Source organism: Astyanax mexicanus, chromosome 19 (genome assembly GCF_023375975.1).
Source record: "Astyanax mexicanus isolate ESR-SI-001 chromosome 19, AstMex3_surface, whole genome shotgun sequence".
NCBI classification, from domain to species: Eukaryota; Metazoa; Chordata; class Actinopteri; order Characiformes; family Acestrorhamphidae; genus Astyanax; species Astyanax mexicanus.
Window position 1 is genome coordinate 1,692,046 of NC_064426.1, and position 15,953 is coordinate 1,707,998.

Consider the following 15,953-nt stretch of genomic DNA (forward strand, 5'->3'; position numbering starts at 1 on the left):
AATTTGTCTTATCTTCTTTTAGTAGCAGGAAGAGGCGCTGTTATCTCCTGATCTTGATGCTAAAGCTGATTTTGAGAAATGCTGAGTGTCGTTTATAGTTTAAACTATAGAGTGGCTGGGTGTTCACTATGGAGTAGGTAGGTTATTTAACAGTTTCTGGGTTTTGGTATTGCTAGTTGCTATATAGTGCATAGAGCTTAGATCGGGCCCAAAAAATTAAACCCGAGTCCGTGCACATAGTGCCGGAGCCCACCCTGCCCCGCCTCATAAACTGTCATGATTTTGAGCTCGAGCCCCACTTTTCTTTTTTGTAAGTACAGCATTAAAACAGTCTGAATGAGCTAAATCTGTTCAGAACGATGTTGAATTTTGGACTGACCTCGGGTTGGGTTGGGTTCAGGCAGAAAAATCTAAGCTCTAATAATGCTGCCTACATTTCTACTTAAATGAAGTAAAAAGTGTTAGTATTTTGTATTTAACACAGAGAATTCACTATTAAATCATGTTAATCTTTTAACTTTTTAACCAACTTCTACTTTTCAGACAGCCTGTACCTGTTTTAGTTGAGATTATTTTATAATCATTTGTAATCATTTTTTATTCTTTCTTTGTTTTCTTTTCAGTTTAACTTGATTTTAATTTGATTTGATTCATTTTCCTTCAGTTTCTTAAAGGGTTACCTGCTCAGCTGTATTGATAAGTAGCACACTCAATGTTTTTCCTACTGAAAATAAAGGCTGATTGTTTAATCGATTGATTGATTTATTGATTGATTGATGTAAAGTAAACCATACCCTCATTTATGTCCAGGAAGAGCCATCATTTACTCCTAAACATGATTTTAAGTAAATTTTCTAAGTAAGTTTTCTAAGTGTATCTTCTCTTTGATTTTCAGTAGTTTAGTGGTTTAATGGTGTTACTAGATGGTTGCTCGTAAATCAGCAAGAAGTACCACTGTACCACTGATCTTTATTAAACCTGGTTTACAGGATGTTTAACGTGACGTCTGTTTGTTAAGCTTGTCAGGATTTAATGTTGGCTTCTGTCACTGTAATAATAATAAATTATGATACATGTGTTTGAAATGAAAAGCTTTAAAAAGAGAAAAGCCACGTCCTGCTACCCTTTGTTAACCTTTGTTCTGGGATGTTTACTTTGAGTCATTGCTTTAAGTCAGTGCTGGGCTGAGGGACAACATATAGAACTCCACTGATAAAAAGGGGGGCGGGGCTGGGTGGTGTCAGGTTGTGTCGTTCAGTTTATGCTGTTCGTGGCGGAATATCCTGCATTTTCTAATTTTACATTCTAATTCCAATGTCTGATTAGTAACTTTAATAATTAACATTATATCCCAGTTCCAACCCTCCAATGTGATTGGCTGAGAGGCGTTCTATGAGTACCATTATCAGCCGGTAATGCACTGTAACCAAAGCTCACCATGTATTACTCCACAACATACAGGTAACCTAGCAACAATGCAGCAGCGCTTACAAGCCAAACAGAGCAGCTACATACAGAGCAGCAATTTAGGAACTATTTTAACTGGAGGAGTTTTTATAACCAAACAAATCCTATTTTCTCCTCCTCTTTAACTCTTTCAAATCTTTCTTTCAATAAACAGCGATAATGGAACTGTGGTGTAATCTGCGGCCAATATTACACATTATTAGGTCATATGCTTAGGAAAAATACTTTTCTTAAAGCACCTGGGTTGGGTGTTTATATCTTGCATATATTTATATATTAAAAAGACAAACACTGTTTTTGTCTACTACCCGCTAACTGCATACGTGTTAAAACATAGTTTACGTCTTTAATATTAATCTACAATGCTGTAAATAACACAAATAAAGAACAAACGTTAATGAGAATGTGTTTAAAAACGTTTGACTGTACTGTATAAGGGTCTGGCAGAGCTACAGCTTTTATAGGGTTGGGTGGTGTCAGGTTGTGTAATGTTTTAGTGCCGCACCTTTGAGGATTTGGGTCGTTCTGTTTATCCCGATCGTGGCGGATCATCCTGCATTTCCCGATCGCGCCGCTCGGCCTGGATATGGACATCCCTTTGGAGCTCAGCCTGAACAGGGAAATGAAAAGAGAGCTGTGTGTGAGTGTAAACAGTGGGATAATGAATAATAATCATTTCCTTTTACTGAGGATAAACTTTCTGAGAAACATATATTTAGACACAATACGCAAATCTGTGGTACCGCCGGGAGGCTGGAAGAGCTGGAAGAGCATTTTAAACATCACGAACACTTATCTTATGCACATCTGAAACCTTTTCTGGACCAAACGAGGTTCTGATAAGCTCAGTTCAGTGTCTTACAGCCTCTGACTGGTAAAAAGTCCCAGCTGGAGGAAGACATCAAGCATTTCTCTGAGTAATAATAATAATAACACCAGTGTGGCTGCCAGCAGTGCACTTTAAATATCACTAATGCAGCTCTGAGTACTGCGCTGTAATTAATCTACAGTTACAGTAGATACAGAATCACCAGCACTGTAATCTGTTGTACCCGTACTGCTCTGTAATTAATCTACAGTTACAGTAGATACAGAATCACCAGCACTGTAATCTGTTGTACCCGTACTGCTCTGTAATTAATCTACAGTTACAGTAGATACAGAATCACCAGCACTGTAATCTGTTGTACCCGTACTGCTCTGTAATTAATCTACAGTTACAGTAGATACAGAATCACCAGCACTGTAATCTGTTGTACCCGTACTGCTCTGTAATTAATCTACAGTTACAGTAGATACAGAATCACCAGCACTGTAATCTGTTGTACCCGTACTGCTCTGTAATTAATCTACAGTTACAGTAGATACAGAATCACCAGCACTGTAATCTGTTGTACCCATACTGCTCTGTAATTAATCTACAGTTACAGTAGATACAGAATCACCAGCACTGTAATCTGTTGTACCCTTATGGGTATTTGTAGTGAACTAGGCTATCTGTGAACTTTTAAATGAAACAGCACTTGAGCTGCGACTTATCACATTTCTCGAGTACAGACAAGAATGCAGACTGAGAAACGGCGCAGGATCTTTTGGTTGGAACAAATTTTTGTCCTCAACAAAAATCATACATTATTAAATCATAAGAACACGTAACCTCTCTTGGCTTCCTGGTATAATCGTGTTCTAATCCAGGATTTAGAATTTAAGGCTTATTCTTATTCACTTCTCTTCTGCTGGTGATTTAGAAGAAGTTACTTCACAGCCTGTCTGAGGCAAATCAGCAGTTAAAACACCTTCACACTCAGACTCTGATTGAACATCTAAGCAAAACACTTTAGTTAAATGTGTAGAAAGTGTGGGGTGAGCTTTGAAGTGAGCAGAGATGTGTGTTAAATAATCCTGTTCACACGAGCTATTAACACTCTGCATCCTGCCTGATCTGATCACAACCGTCAGACAGGCGTGAAACCGTTCACACCTTCGCCCTGAGAGCGTCACCACTGACCACGAGTGATCTGGGTGATGGTTTGTGGCTAAAAGAACAGGGCAGCTCAGTGTTACTGTAACTAACTGATCGAGCAGGGAGAGCACTGGTCCAAAAGCAGCCAAGAGGCCTATGGTCACTCTGGAGGAGCTGCAGAAATCCACAGCTCAGGTGGATCAGGTGAATCTGTCCACAGGACTTTAAGTTGTGCACTCCACAAATCTGGCCTTTATGGAAGAATGGCAAGACTTGCCATTACATCGTTGAAAGAAAGGCATAAAAAGTTCAGTTTTTGGCGGTTTGTTGACACAAGGCACGTAAACACACATAAAGCACTAAAAAACATCTGTGCCAGAAAAGTAACACTGCTCATGACCTAAACCAGGGGTGTCCAAACTACGGGCCGTAGAAATAGAATGAAAGTTGGCCCGCTGTTAAGCAGGTTTTTATAACGTGAGATCAAAGTTTGACTGCTAGGTGTCAGAAACGGGCCAAAGAGTCTAAAAGCGGAGAGAGTGCGCATTTCTAGCACAGAAAAACTGCCAAAGAGTCTAAAAGTGGAGAGAGTGCGCATTTCTAGCGCAGAAAAACGGCCAAAGAGTCTAAAAGCGGAGAGAGTGCGCATTTCTAGCGCAGAAAAACGGCCAAAGAGTCTAAAAGCGGAGAGAGTGCACATTTCTAGTGCAGAAAAACGGCCAAAGAGTCTAAAAGCGGAGAGAGTGCGCATTTCTAGCACAGAAAAACTGCCCAAAGAGTCTAAAAGCCGAGAGAGTGTGCATTTCTAGCGCAGAAAAACTGCCAAAGAGTCTAAAAGCGGAGAGAGTGCGCATTTCTAGCGCAGAAAAACGGCCAAAGAGTCTAAAAGCGGAGAGAGTGCACATTTCTAGCGCAGAAAAACTGCCAAAGAGTCTAAAAGCGGAGAGAGTGCGCATTTCTAGCGCAGAAAAACGGCCAAAGAGTCTAAAAGCGGAGAGAGTGCGCATTTCTAGCACAGAAAAACTGCCAAAGAGTCTAAAAGCGGAGAGAGTGCGCATTTCTACCGCAGAAAAACGGGCAAACGAGTCTTAAAGCAGAGAGAGTGCGCATTTCTAGCGCAGAAAAACGGACCAAAGAGTCTAAAAGTTGCCGTAATTAAGGAGTTTAATATTAAAAGACATCATGAAATTAAACATCAATTTGAAAAATCTTAGTTTACACAACACTGTCAAAGATAAAGATAATAAGTCAAGTAAAATGGTATTATTTAAAGTGGTATATTTCATTATTTGTTTTATTACAGTCTCTCTGGCCCGTGACTTCAAATTTATTTCTCCTTCTGGCCCCCAAGAAAAAAAGGTTTGGACACCCCTGCCCAAAACAATATACAATATTCATGGTGTGGGGATAAGCTTTTCTTCAGCAGTGACAGAGTTTGGAAGCTGGTCAGAGTTGATGGGTGAAAGATGGTTGGAGTTAAAAACAGGGCAATCCTGGAAGAAAACCTGTTGGAGGCTGCAAAAGACTCGAGACCTTCCAGCAAGACAATGACCCTAAACATACAGCCAGAGCTACAGAGAAATGGTGCAGATCAGAGAATATTCATGTATTAGAATGGTCGAGTCAAAGTCCTAAAGACTTAAAAAAGACCTAAAATACCACTGAGCTTCTGTGGAAAGAGATGAAATCTGCTGTTCACAGACGCTCTCCATCCAACCTGACTGATCTTCAGCTGTTTTATGAAGAAGAATGGAGTAAAAATCTGGTAGAGACAAACCCCAAAAGACTTGCAACTTTAAAATGTACTTTTCCTAAACTGTGTCTCTCTCTCTTTAACAGTTAGAATGATCTGATTCAGGCACACTTCTGGAAAACAGGGCTTTATGAGTCATACTTTTACACAACACTGCTGTTGGTGTTGGTGTAAGTGGATGATTACGCAGTGGATGAAGAAATATCTGCAGCTGGAGGCTGTTAATAGGCAGGATTTACTGGATAAAGAGCTTTCACACAGAATCGACTGCAGCCAAACTGTGGACCAGCCTGAGATCCAGAGATCTGTGCTGAAGTTCTGAGCTCTGAAGCCCGTTATAAGAGTAATAAGGCTGACGGTCAGAGCGAGGCTGAGCCTGAGGCCGAGGTTCTGGCACGGTCAGGACTCGGCGTGTGTTTACTCAGGCGGTTCACTGACCTGTTGAAGATGTCATCGTCCTCCCCGCCCCAGCCCCAGTAGTTATTTGGAAAGCCATTGATTTTCAGGAACTGCTCCTTGCTCATGGAGGACACGCCGCCAAAGTACTGGTTGTACGGCAGCCTGCAAAGGACAAAAGACAAAAAAAAGAGTGTTAGTGTACAGTGTGTGCGCAAAGGGCAAACTTATGGTTTGGTTTCCTGGACAGGTAATAAATCTAATCCAGGACTGTGCGGCATTGTGAATAAAGATTTTCTATTGAATGAGATACAGAGTCTGTGACTTGGTTTACTCCTGGTCTTAGTTTTGCTGATCTGAGAGAAAAAGAACAGTTTTCATTTAGGTTTTTAACAAGATTATTCAATATTTGATCTATTATTTGTTTTATTTTCTTTCTTTGACTCATGTAGATGAAAACTATGAAGAGAACCGGAAAAAAGTGCTAAACACATGTTCAAAACATGTTCTTTAAATGTATTAACATTTTCTTTTTGAGATTTACGGGTCCTAATGCACTGTTGTTAATGATTATAATGTATATAAAACAATATACAGTATGAGTGATTCCCAAAGAGCTGTAAAAAGACTCTTTATTTGCTTCCTTTATTATTATTATTATTATAATATAATTATTATATTATTTAGAGCTTTCTCTAAAATATACAAACCATTGTTTTCCTTCACATTTATTTTCAAGGGATTTAAAAATGTGGAAGCACAATACAACCAACTTACACAAAACCAAATTAAAAAGAATATTTTAACTTTAAGAATAGCAAACAGCTCCTACAATCTTCAAGACACGACACGACAAAACAGGACAAGACTGTGCTGGGCACAGATGAAATCTGCCCTCCACCTTTATCCCATTTTAAATCTCATATTAAACCAGTATGACTAATGACTAAAGGGACTGGGCCACAGTCTGGGTTAAAGTTCTCCTGCTGGATGTGGAGATCTCTCAGGAGAAGCCGTCTGAAACTCCTGCTGCTCTTTAATGGAGGAGAAACGACTGCCTTCAAACCTCTGAGGAGCTGAAACAGCTGCTGCTGCTGCTGCGTCTCAGAGCCGGCGGAGGAAACCAGCGTCCGACACACAAAACAAACCAGAGAGGAAACCTCTACTCACTTTCAGCAGATGGTGGTGTGATATCGAGCGGGTTTACATGTGTGTGTGTGTGTGTGTGTGTGTGTGTGTGTGTGTGTGTGAGGAGGGGGAGGGGAAGCTCGTAGTGAGAACAGCATTAACACAATAAACATCCAGCGCAGATGTTTCACACGCTCGAGGCCGGAGACAGGCCGGAGACGCTCACGCTGCAGACGGCTGCAGCTCGTTCCTCTGTTTCATGGATTAAAGTGTATCGCTCTGTATTAAAGATCCTAACAACTTACAGATTACCACACCCATGATTAATTAAGAGAATTAGTACGTGCCTTTTGCACAGCGTTTCGAGCCTCACAAGGTGTACTTTTCCCATCGTTACAATAGCAAAGACATACTGACAACACCCTAAATCAAGCTGAATGATGCGTGGTTGACGGCGCGTCTACAGAACGCTAAAACAGGGCCCAATGGTATATTTAAATGGAACATACAAAACTAAATGACCAATGGTCTAATGAAAACATACATTAATATTTGGAAATATGTCACACACACATACTTTTTTTTTGGTTTGTGTTTCCAATGAAAAAAGGCACAAAAGACATGCAGATAAACTCATTTAAATATCGTTTTTCGTAATTAGTGATGTTAAAGATATTTAAGGTATTTTATTTAAGATCATGTTGAAATAAACCGTGTAATATTGTTAATATGATGAACATCAGCTGTTTGGGTGGTTTTCTCAGTATTTTGGCGGATTTGAAACACATTTTACCCAGTGAATTGGTTTTATCTGAATCCCACTTTAACAATCTGGCAACCCTGATGGCTCGCTGTCCGCTCCGTTTGTTCAGTTGTCTTAGTAGTTGCTTAGTAGCAAGACCCGCAATGCATTTTGGGACACATTTAGCTCGCTTAGTATGCAGCGATGTTTACGATAAATTATGATGCATTATGGGAGTTTTTAGTGCCCTCAAAATCACGTTCAAATTCCCCCCTTACGATTCGGACATTCAAAGAAAAATGGCTGACACTCTCAATATTGTCTTAACTAGTAAATTGGGAGCCATTTTGGTCACAGCCTAGTTTTAAGTTGTAAAGTGGGCGGAGCCTCTATTATTATCATCAGACACTTATGCTGGATCACCAGTTGCTCTTCTCTGAAGCGCTGCTGGTAGGTACTGAACAGAGGTGGAAAGTAATGAATAACATTTACTCAAATTACTGTAATTGAGTAGATTTAATGAGTAATTTGTAATTTTTAAGTAGTTTTTAAAATAGGAAATTTTACTTTTACTCAAGTACATTTTGACACGTGTAATTTACTTCACTACATTGGAAAACTCCCCATTACTGAGTAAATAATTAAATGCTGGGGGAAAAAAAACCCTAATTGTCTGAATTAAAAAATAATTGAGTTTTGTTCTCCATGGCAGCGCAGCTAAACTTTTCCCAGCAGTGTTTATTATTATGGTTAGCGGGAGAGACGCTGTGTGAATCAGCTGTGTCGGGGGAACCGGTGTTCTGTCAAGTTATGCTTCCCCTCAATATGTGCTTCTTTACGCCACTGCACATGTGCCGATCAACAGGTTTTTTTGTATGATTTTTATGTTTTTCATGATAATTTCTTAAATTTTTATTGGAAATATTAAACAATCTGCTTAAATAAAAAAAAAAAACATGTAAATAACAGTTAAAGCATAGCAATAGCAAGTAAAAGAAAAATAATAATGAACTGTAAAACTATAAAAATACGGTTTATAGTCACCTATATAACCATAACTTTTTAATAGTAAAGAAAAAAATGGATCATAGAAACCTACTCCACTTGTCCAAATTATTATTTGGAATAATAATTCATTAAAAGATTTAATTATTATTTTTTTTTTATTTTTTTTTACATCAAATAATTAAAAGTAACCATGTAACTTTTACTCTAAGTAAATTTTAAATTGAGTACTTTTTTACTTTTACTCAAGTAGATTTTTAGATGGGTACTTTTACTTTTACTTGAGTAGAATTTTAGCAAAGTAAAGGTACTTTTACTTAATTACAAATTTTCAGTACTTTTTCCACCTCTGGTACTGAATACCTTGTACCATAGACTGTGTATAGCTGGACAGAGCATTGTCTCTTAAAAGTGAAGCCACCACAGGTCGGGCGCCCTCTGCTGTTTGGCTGCAGAAAGCTGTGTAACTCCACCCATCCCCATAGGTTTCAATGGCAAAACAGAACAACTTTCAATCACGTTTTTTTCTAATATACTGTAATTCTACCTCCATTATTTAAATGCAGCAGCTAGTGTAACCTCTGCTTATATTGTTAAATTTTTATATACCCACAGAATTTGTTTTTTAAAATGTTATTCAGCTCTATTCAAAAAAGGTGGTTATGGTAAAAGGGCTGCTTATGGGCGGGGCCAATAACAGACCGTCAGCTCCGCTCCGCCCCGCTCTGCAGTCTGTGACCTCGAGGCAGCCCTCAGGGGCGGGGTTATTTAAATGAGTAGGCGGTCTCTCCACAGCCTTTCTCCCTCCTCTGGTCTCTACTGCGCAGACTCTGGTCTCTGAATCGCCAAAATGGAGGAAGATTTTGGCTTCATTTTCATTGAATGAATGGGAACGGCGACACGGCGTCCATCTTTATATACAGTCTATGCCTTGTACTGTGAACACCTCACAGGACCTGCCTGATGTTCTGCAGGAGTTCTGACCCAGTTATTATCTAGTCGTCACTCTCCATCAAAAGGCTCTTGTGAAGCGGCGGGTCTGAAGCCTGGCTGTCCCAGCCTGAGCAGTTAATGAGTACAAATTATTCTTCAGAAGGAGCGTGACGTCTGTCTGAGGATCGGCCTGTTGTGGCTAAAGCGGGAAAATTACTACCAGATGCTTCTGAAGCTCAGCAGGAAGAACAGCTCCTTTCACTGCGGTTCTTCACCAGTAGAGGAGAGTGCAGTTAAGACGCCGTAAAACACGAGCAGATCACACTCGCAGATTAAACCCACAAAATAAAGCAGGATTTCTCACCACAGCGCTCTGCTGCTTAAGACCAGGACTGGGAGATATGAGAAAAAAAAAGTGGATTTCTGCACCAATTTAGTCATTAAATGTGTTCTGATCTTCAGCTACGTCACAACAATAGACACAAAACACAGTCTGCTTAAACTAAAACCACACAAATAAATAATATGTTTGCATGTTTTTTTTTAACACAACATGTTAACATTCACAGTGAGGGGGGAAAAGTATGTGAACCCCTAGACTAATCAATCACTTTCCTAAGAACTAAAAGCTAAAAGCTACAAATGGATGAAGTTCAGCACTGTTGCTACTCTCCCTAGACGTGTTCATCCCGTAAAGACGACTGCAAGATAATTTATCAATTAATTAATCACAGATTCTCATTAGAAAGCAATGACACTGCAGTTGTTACAAACGTTAGCATTTCTTTCTAGATCTTTCTAGATTTATTTATGCTTTATTCTGATGTGTTGAGGCGTTTTTGTGTCACTAAGCTGAGAAAACGTCAAAATACAATTTCTGGGTCAAACTCAAAGTTTAAATAACCGGTACTAAATAAATGGGGTATTGTACCATTTTAATGACAAAGTTTTGATACTTTTATTATATTAGTATACCGTGCAACACCAGAGACGACTGCAATTATTTTCAGCTTAAAAAAGGTTTAAATGCCACTAACAATGACCTCTGTACTTATCTATCTAACAAAACCTTACTTAATTGTCATATAAATAAAAAATAAAATTTCCAACAATAATATACAGCTCTTAAAAAGTTTCTGAAGTTTCTAGTTCATATGCATAAAGTTTTAAGAGTTCAGAAATCAATTTTTAGTGGAATAATTACAGTTTTAATTACAGTTTTCATGCGTTTTGGCATGTTCTCCTCCGCCAGTCTTACAAACTGCTTTTGGGTAACTTTATGGTTTGTGATGATCCATCTTCCTCTTGATTATATTCCAGAGGTTTTTAAGTGCTCTCTTTTTTTCCCAGAGTTCTAGATGTTAAGGCTCAAAATATTTACGAAAGGTTAAAAAATAAGGGCCCACGCGCACACACACACTCAAACACACACACACACACACACACACACACACACACACACACACACACACACACACACACACACACACACACACACACACACACACACTTTAACAGAAAATGTTTGGTGTGTGTGGGGGGAGGAAAATCCTGACAAATGTGTTGTAGTGGAGTAGAATTACACCAACACCTGAGTCACTTCGTAGTTAATGACAACCAACGAACCGAGCCACAACACACACCATACACACCCACATCTAACACACACTCCACCACACACACACACATCATACACAGTGGGCAAACATTTAGCTTCCTTCTTCACCCTGCGTTTCCTGATATCTAATACTCCTCTTCTGAATATAATCGGATCAACCCCACTGGGTATCAGGTTATTTGTTAGACTTGTTTTTCTATCATGAAAAAAACGACAAACAACGAATCTACGAGAGCTTTTCCCTACATCGAGTCACAATGTCGTACTCCAATACTCCAAAATGGTACGGAATTAAACAGTTTCATATTAATATATATTTATTTTTTTGTATTATTTTAAAATGTTCTGCATTGTAGATTAAAACTAAAGCCATCTAAACTATGAATAAAAATATATGGAATTATTGAGTAAACAAAAAAAAGTGTTAAACACTTTCAGTTAACAGCTGTGCTGAACTCGTCAAGAGTCGCTGACTTAATGTAAAGTTTGAGAGCATCAGTTAAAGTAAAGTAGTGAAGAGGTAGAGTTACAGGTATACAGTGAATAGTGAATATTTGAGTAATGTTCGAATCCAGATTATGAGAAGCAACAACTACTCAACTAAATAAATAATAAAAAAATGACTAATAAAAAAGGTCAGTCAATCAGAAAAAGAAGAAAAATAATTTCAAGGATTTTGTAAGTGTCCTCAAGCGCAGTCACCGCAAAGACAATCAAAAACCTTATAATGATAAAACGGGCCCTTATTATATATTTTTTTCTTTTCTTATATATAGTTCTTCTTCTTCTGGCCACGTCACGCGTCTTTACGTACTCACGTCACACGTACAGCCTCTAAAAGAGGATCCAGCTCAGTTTTACTGAACGCGAGCAGCTGGTGGAGCTACGGAGACTTCAGAAGGGGAAACTCAGAGCTCAGTAGCTCAATCATTCACTCATAGTAAAACCACTCACTGAACATAACCTGGAATCGGATTCATCCGCTCTGAAAGAAGAGCGCATCACACCTGCCCAGTTTAATTGCCCTAAATCCCAAAAGTTCCGGGAATCAGCTTTACAGAGACTTTTATTTTATTGGGTCACTGTTCGGGAGTCCCTGTCCCAGTGAGGCATCTTCACTGTCAGAAAGGATGAGAGGAAACTGTTGCAGTGATCTGCAGTGTTCCAGCGCTGAGCAAACGAGACTCTGGAGGACTGGATACGGAACTGAACTGGGATTTACACATCATGGAAAAATACAGGAGCAGCTGAGGATCTTTGTTTCTCTACAGTAATGAGAGGACGGTTTTCAGCAGGTGATCCAGCAACATTTCTGCTCTCAGAATCCAGGAAGCGTCCTTATGTAGAAACAAAAACTGCACATTAATGGAGAACTCCAGTCTGAAATGGACTTGTATGGGTTGTAGTTAAAGATGATAACGAGTAGTGATGGGCTGTATGATAAATAAATAAAAAATAATAATAAAAAAAGGAATAGCCTATTTTACTTTATATCACAGTATTTTTATTATATTTAATTTTAATGTTCTTGTATGGCTGGGCTTTAATAATATGTGTTTGACTCTACTGTTATTAGTACATTTAATATAAAACACGATGGCTTTAAATTTAGGCTTTGGTCACTATTGGGTTTTCTTTTTTCTATCAAATTACATAATGCATAAAGAAATCAGACTTTATTAGCAAAAAAAAAAAAAAAACACCTGAAGAATGTTCCTAAACAATAGTCCTTAAAAAAAATACTGCAGCAACTTAAAAAAAAAATAATATTAAAAATAGTTTAAGCCATTCATAACACAATTACAGTATTAAAATCAGCCACAATTCCCTTAAAATTATCCTTCAAGCTATAGTATTAATATATTTAAACAGGGCTATATATTTAAACAGGGCTATAGTTACTGCTCACCTTGTATAATCGAGTTTTAGGGAGTTTTATCACTGTTTCTGGGCTCGTCTGTGGGATAAAGTGCTGTTCTCAGGCTGGATGGAGCGAGGGAAGAGTGTTTAGGCTCCATAGAGCTGAGCTACCATCAACTCCAGTGTGTTAGCCTGTTATGCTAACTGGCTAGCGTTAGCTAGCATCTGTCCCAGCATGCTTTTTTGGTGGTGCTGTTCTACACAGCGCTCCACTGGGCCTCTAGTGGTATGGTGGTGTGTGAAAAATGCATACTAGTTAATACAGCATTTTTAACCGATGCTCCCAACAGGCCATAATGCAAGTAATAGGGGCATAGTAGCATAATAAATGTATTTATTTTGATGATGTACTGGGTTCTTAACAACTACAACAAGGCGATAGACTGACTAATCCGTTCTGATGTCATAATAAACCAAAAGAGAGAGAATTTAACCCATAAATCAGGGGCTGCTTACCTGAAACCGAACTTGTCCATGGAGACGGACAGGTGCCTGGGCTGGCTGAAGCACTTGTAGGTGTTGCGGTCGTCCATGGGGATGAGGTCCACGTCACTGAAGACGAAGCATTCGTAACCGTACTCCTTCAAAGCCTCAGCGTAGCCCACGTTCAGGAGCTTCGCCCGGTTAAACGTCTCATCTCCATCCTGTTAGAAAAAACAGCAAAGATTAGACTAAATCTAATGTGATCTACAGTTATAATTAATTCTCCTAACAAATTATTCTAACAAATAACCATATATATCAACAATTCATCCCTTCTGAAGGAAACCAGGCTTCCTTTCAGTCATTTTTCTTGCTTTTAATTTAAATTAATCAACTTTTTTACATGCCATACTACTAAACTTTATTTCTAGAAAGGCATATCTAGTTTTACTTTAAATGTTTCTATTAAATACTAAATTAAAGCCTAAAAGAAGCTGTTTAGACTTACATTTACTTATTAACGAAAGCACTTTAAATAAAACTAGATATGTGTTTCTACATTTTTAGGAGGAAACACCACAGATTTATATTAAATCCATGCGGTAAGCGCTCGCAAAAGCGCTGAGTTATCCGAAATTTGGGTACTTGGGTACAGGCGTGAAGTGCGTGCTACGATGGATTCACGTGTCCGTGTAAAGGTCCTGGCCGGACTGGATGTGAAAGACGCCATTCATCTACATGCGTTCATTTTCACATTCTGACGTGCCTGTTTTTCATATGTTAAAACCAGACTCGTGTGAACGCCTTAAAATGGAAATCTCTATTGTGAGGATCATGTCAGAAATAAATCCCCTCTTTCTGCAGTATCTGGTTATATACCAACTTGGCAGTAAAACGGACGTTTACAAGAGTTGTTGATCAGACACTGACCCAGGCTCAGTTTATCAGATATTAAATAATTTAAACTTAAATAATTGTACTCAATATTTTAAATACAGGATCTTTACTTTTTAGAGTACATGTAATGTGTGACACGTGTTGCTTTTAATTTAAATTAATCAACTTTTTTACATGCCATACTACTAAACTTTATTTCTAGAAAGGCATATCTAGTTTTACTTTAAATGTTTCTATTAAATACTAAATTAAAGCCTAAAAGAAGCTGTTTAGACTTACATTTACTTATTAACGAAAGCACTTTAAATAAAACTAGATATGTGTTTCTACATTTTTAGGAGGAAACACCACAGATTTATATTAAATCAGTGAAATAAAAAATAAGAAGTTAAAAAATTTGACATTTTAATATAGGCTAGAAAAACAGACAGAATGAGAGAAGTTGGAAAATTAAAGCTAACTCATTTTTTAACAATATCTTTATATGATTTGTAGAAACATAAAAAGTCATTTGAAACAAAGTTTGAATGAAGTTTTTAGATTAAGCAGTATTTGAGCTATTGATCCTGGAAGAACAATAGTATTTCTAATAACAAGAAGCAGAAGCAAACTGATAACAATAGAGTGGATTGCGCTGCAAACACTACAATAACTAATAAATAAAATAAAATAATTGATTTCTTTTAAAAGGAAGACATTATTGATATATATGGTTACTTGTTGGCTGGCTCATAAAGTTAATAATAATAAAAATAAAAAAAATAATAAAAAAATAAAACTGAAAACATAAACCAGTGTGGATTATATAAATGTACACACACTGCCACTATCACTCCTATAGCTTTGTTGTTTAGTTTCTCTATTAAACAATGAATGATATGTTTCACAGATGATACGCTGAACAACAGAAGCTGTAAATAAAGCAGGAAAAAAACATATATAAGAGTGAGATTAGATGACTGATCAAATAATAAGAGCTGATAAGAACAAAACTACCAGATAACAGAAATAAACAATAGTAACAGCCTGGATGTAATCCAGCTGAACAACACAAGTAATCTCTACCCTCTAAACTATTAAATATATAGCTATTTGCTAAAATTCTCTGAGAACCAGTTTGAGAGTGACTGATTTAAGCAAACAAAAGTCCCAAAGTGATATACAGCATCATTTCAGCTGGTTTTCATTCTGGCTTCTCATCGTTCAATAAAACGATAAGAAAAAAAAAATATATATATATATATCTAGGGATGGACCAATGCAGGAATTCTGGGCTGATATCTGATATTTTGTACACATTTATAACTTGTAATTCTGTTCAATTATTTTGTTGCAGGATAGTGATGTAAAAACTAGTGATGGGACGATACACTTTTTTCAGCTCCGATACGATACCGATATAAAACTGATATAAAATTGCCGATACAAATACTGATACTTGTAGTTTATTAATAGAACTATGATTAAGGTTACTTGATGAGGCTGAAACAGACCACACAGCCCTTTGAAGAGTATATGCAAGTGCATTTGATGTAAATGCATTCAAAAGACACTTTATATGCAATATGCAATAGTTTCCTTTCAAATTAAACGGTTTATTTTTTATGAAATATTTTTTAAAAAGTTAAATATTAAATACGGTAAATATTAAAATTCGCAGGAAATATTCAGTTGCGCAGGAGACTTTTATTTTGACAGATAGCGTAGA

At 37.7% G+C, this 15,953-nt stretch overlaps 1 protein-coding gene across 2 annotated transcripts in view; it reads right to left on the bottom strand.

Moving 5' to 3' along the window:
* b4galt1l (DP-Gal:betaGlcNAc beta 1,4- galactosyltransferase, polypeptide 1, like) overlaps positions 1-15,953 on the bottom strand; it is a 45,562-nt gene that overhangs the window by 13,713 nt on the left and 15,896 nt on the right. For both annotated transcript variants that reach the window (XM_049468191.1, XM_022676434.2), the window contains exons 3-5: positions 13,382-13,569; positions 5,622-5,744; positions 1,973-2,077 (exon numbers count right to left, since the gene is read on the bottom strand). In XM_049468191.1, the coding sequence (XP_049324148.1) occupies positions 1,973-2,077; positions 5,622-5,744; positions 13,382-13,569 (416 nt within the window). The remainder of the gene's footprint in view (positions 1-1,972; positions 2,078-5,621; positions 5,745-13,381; positions 13,570-15,953) is intronic.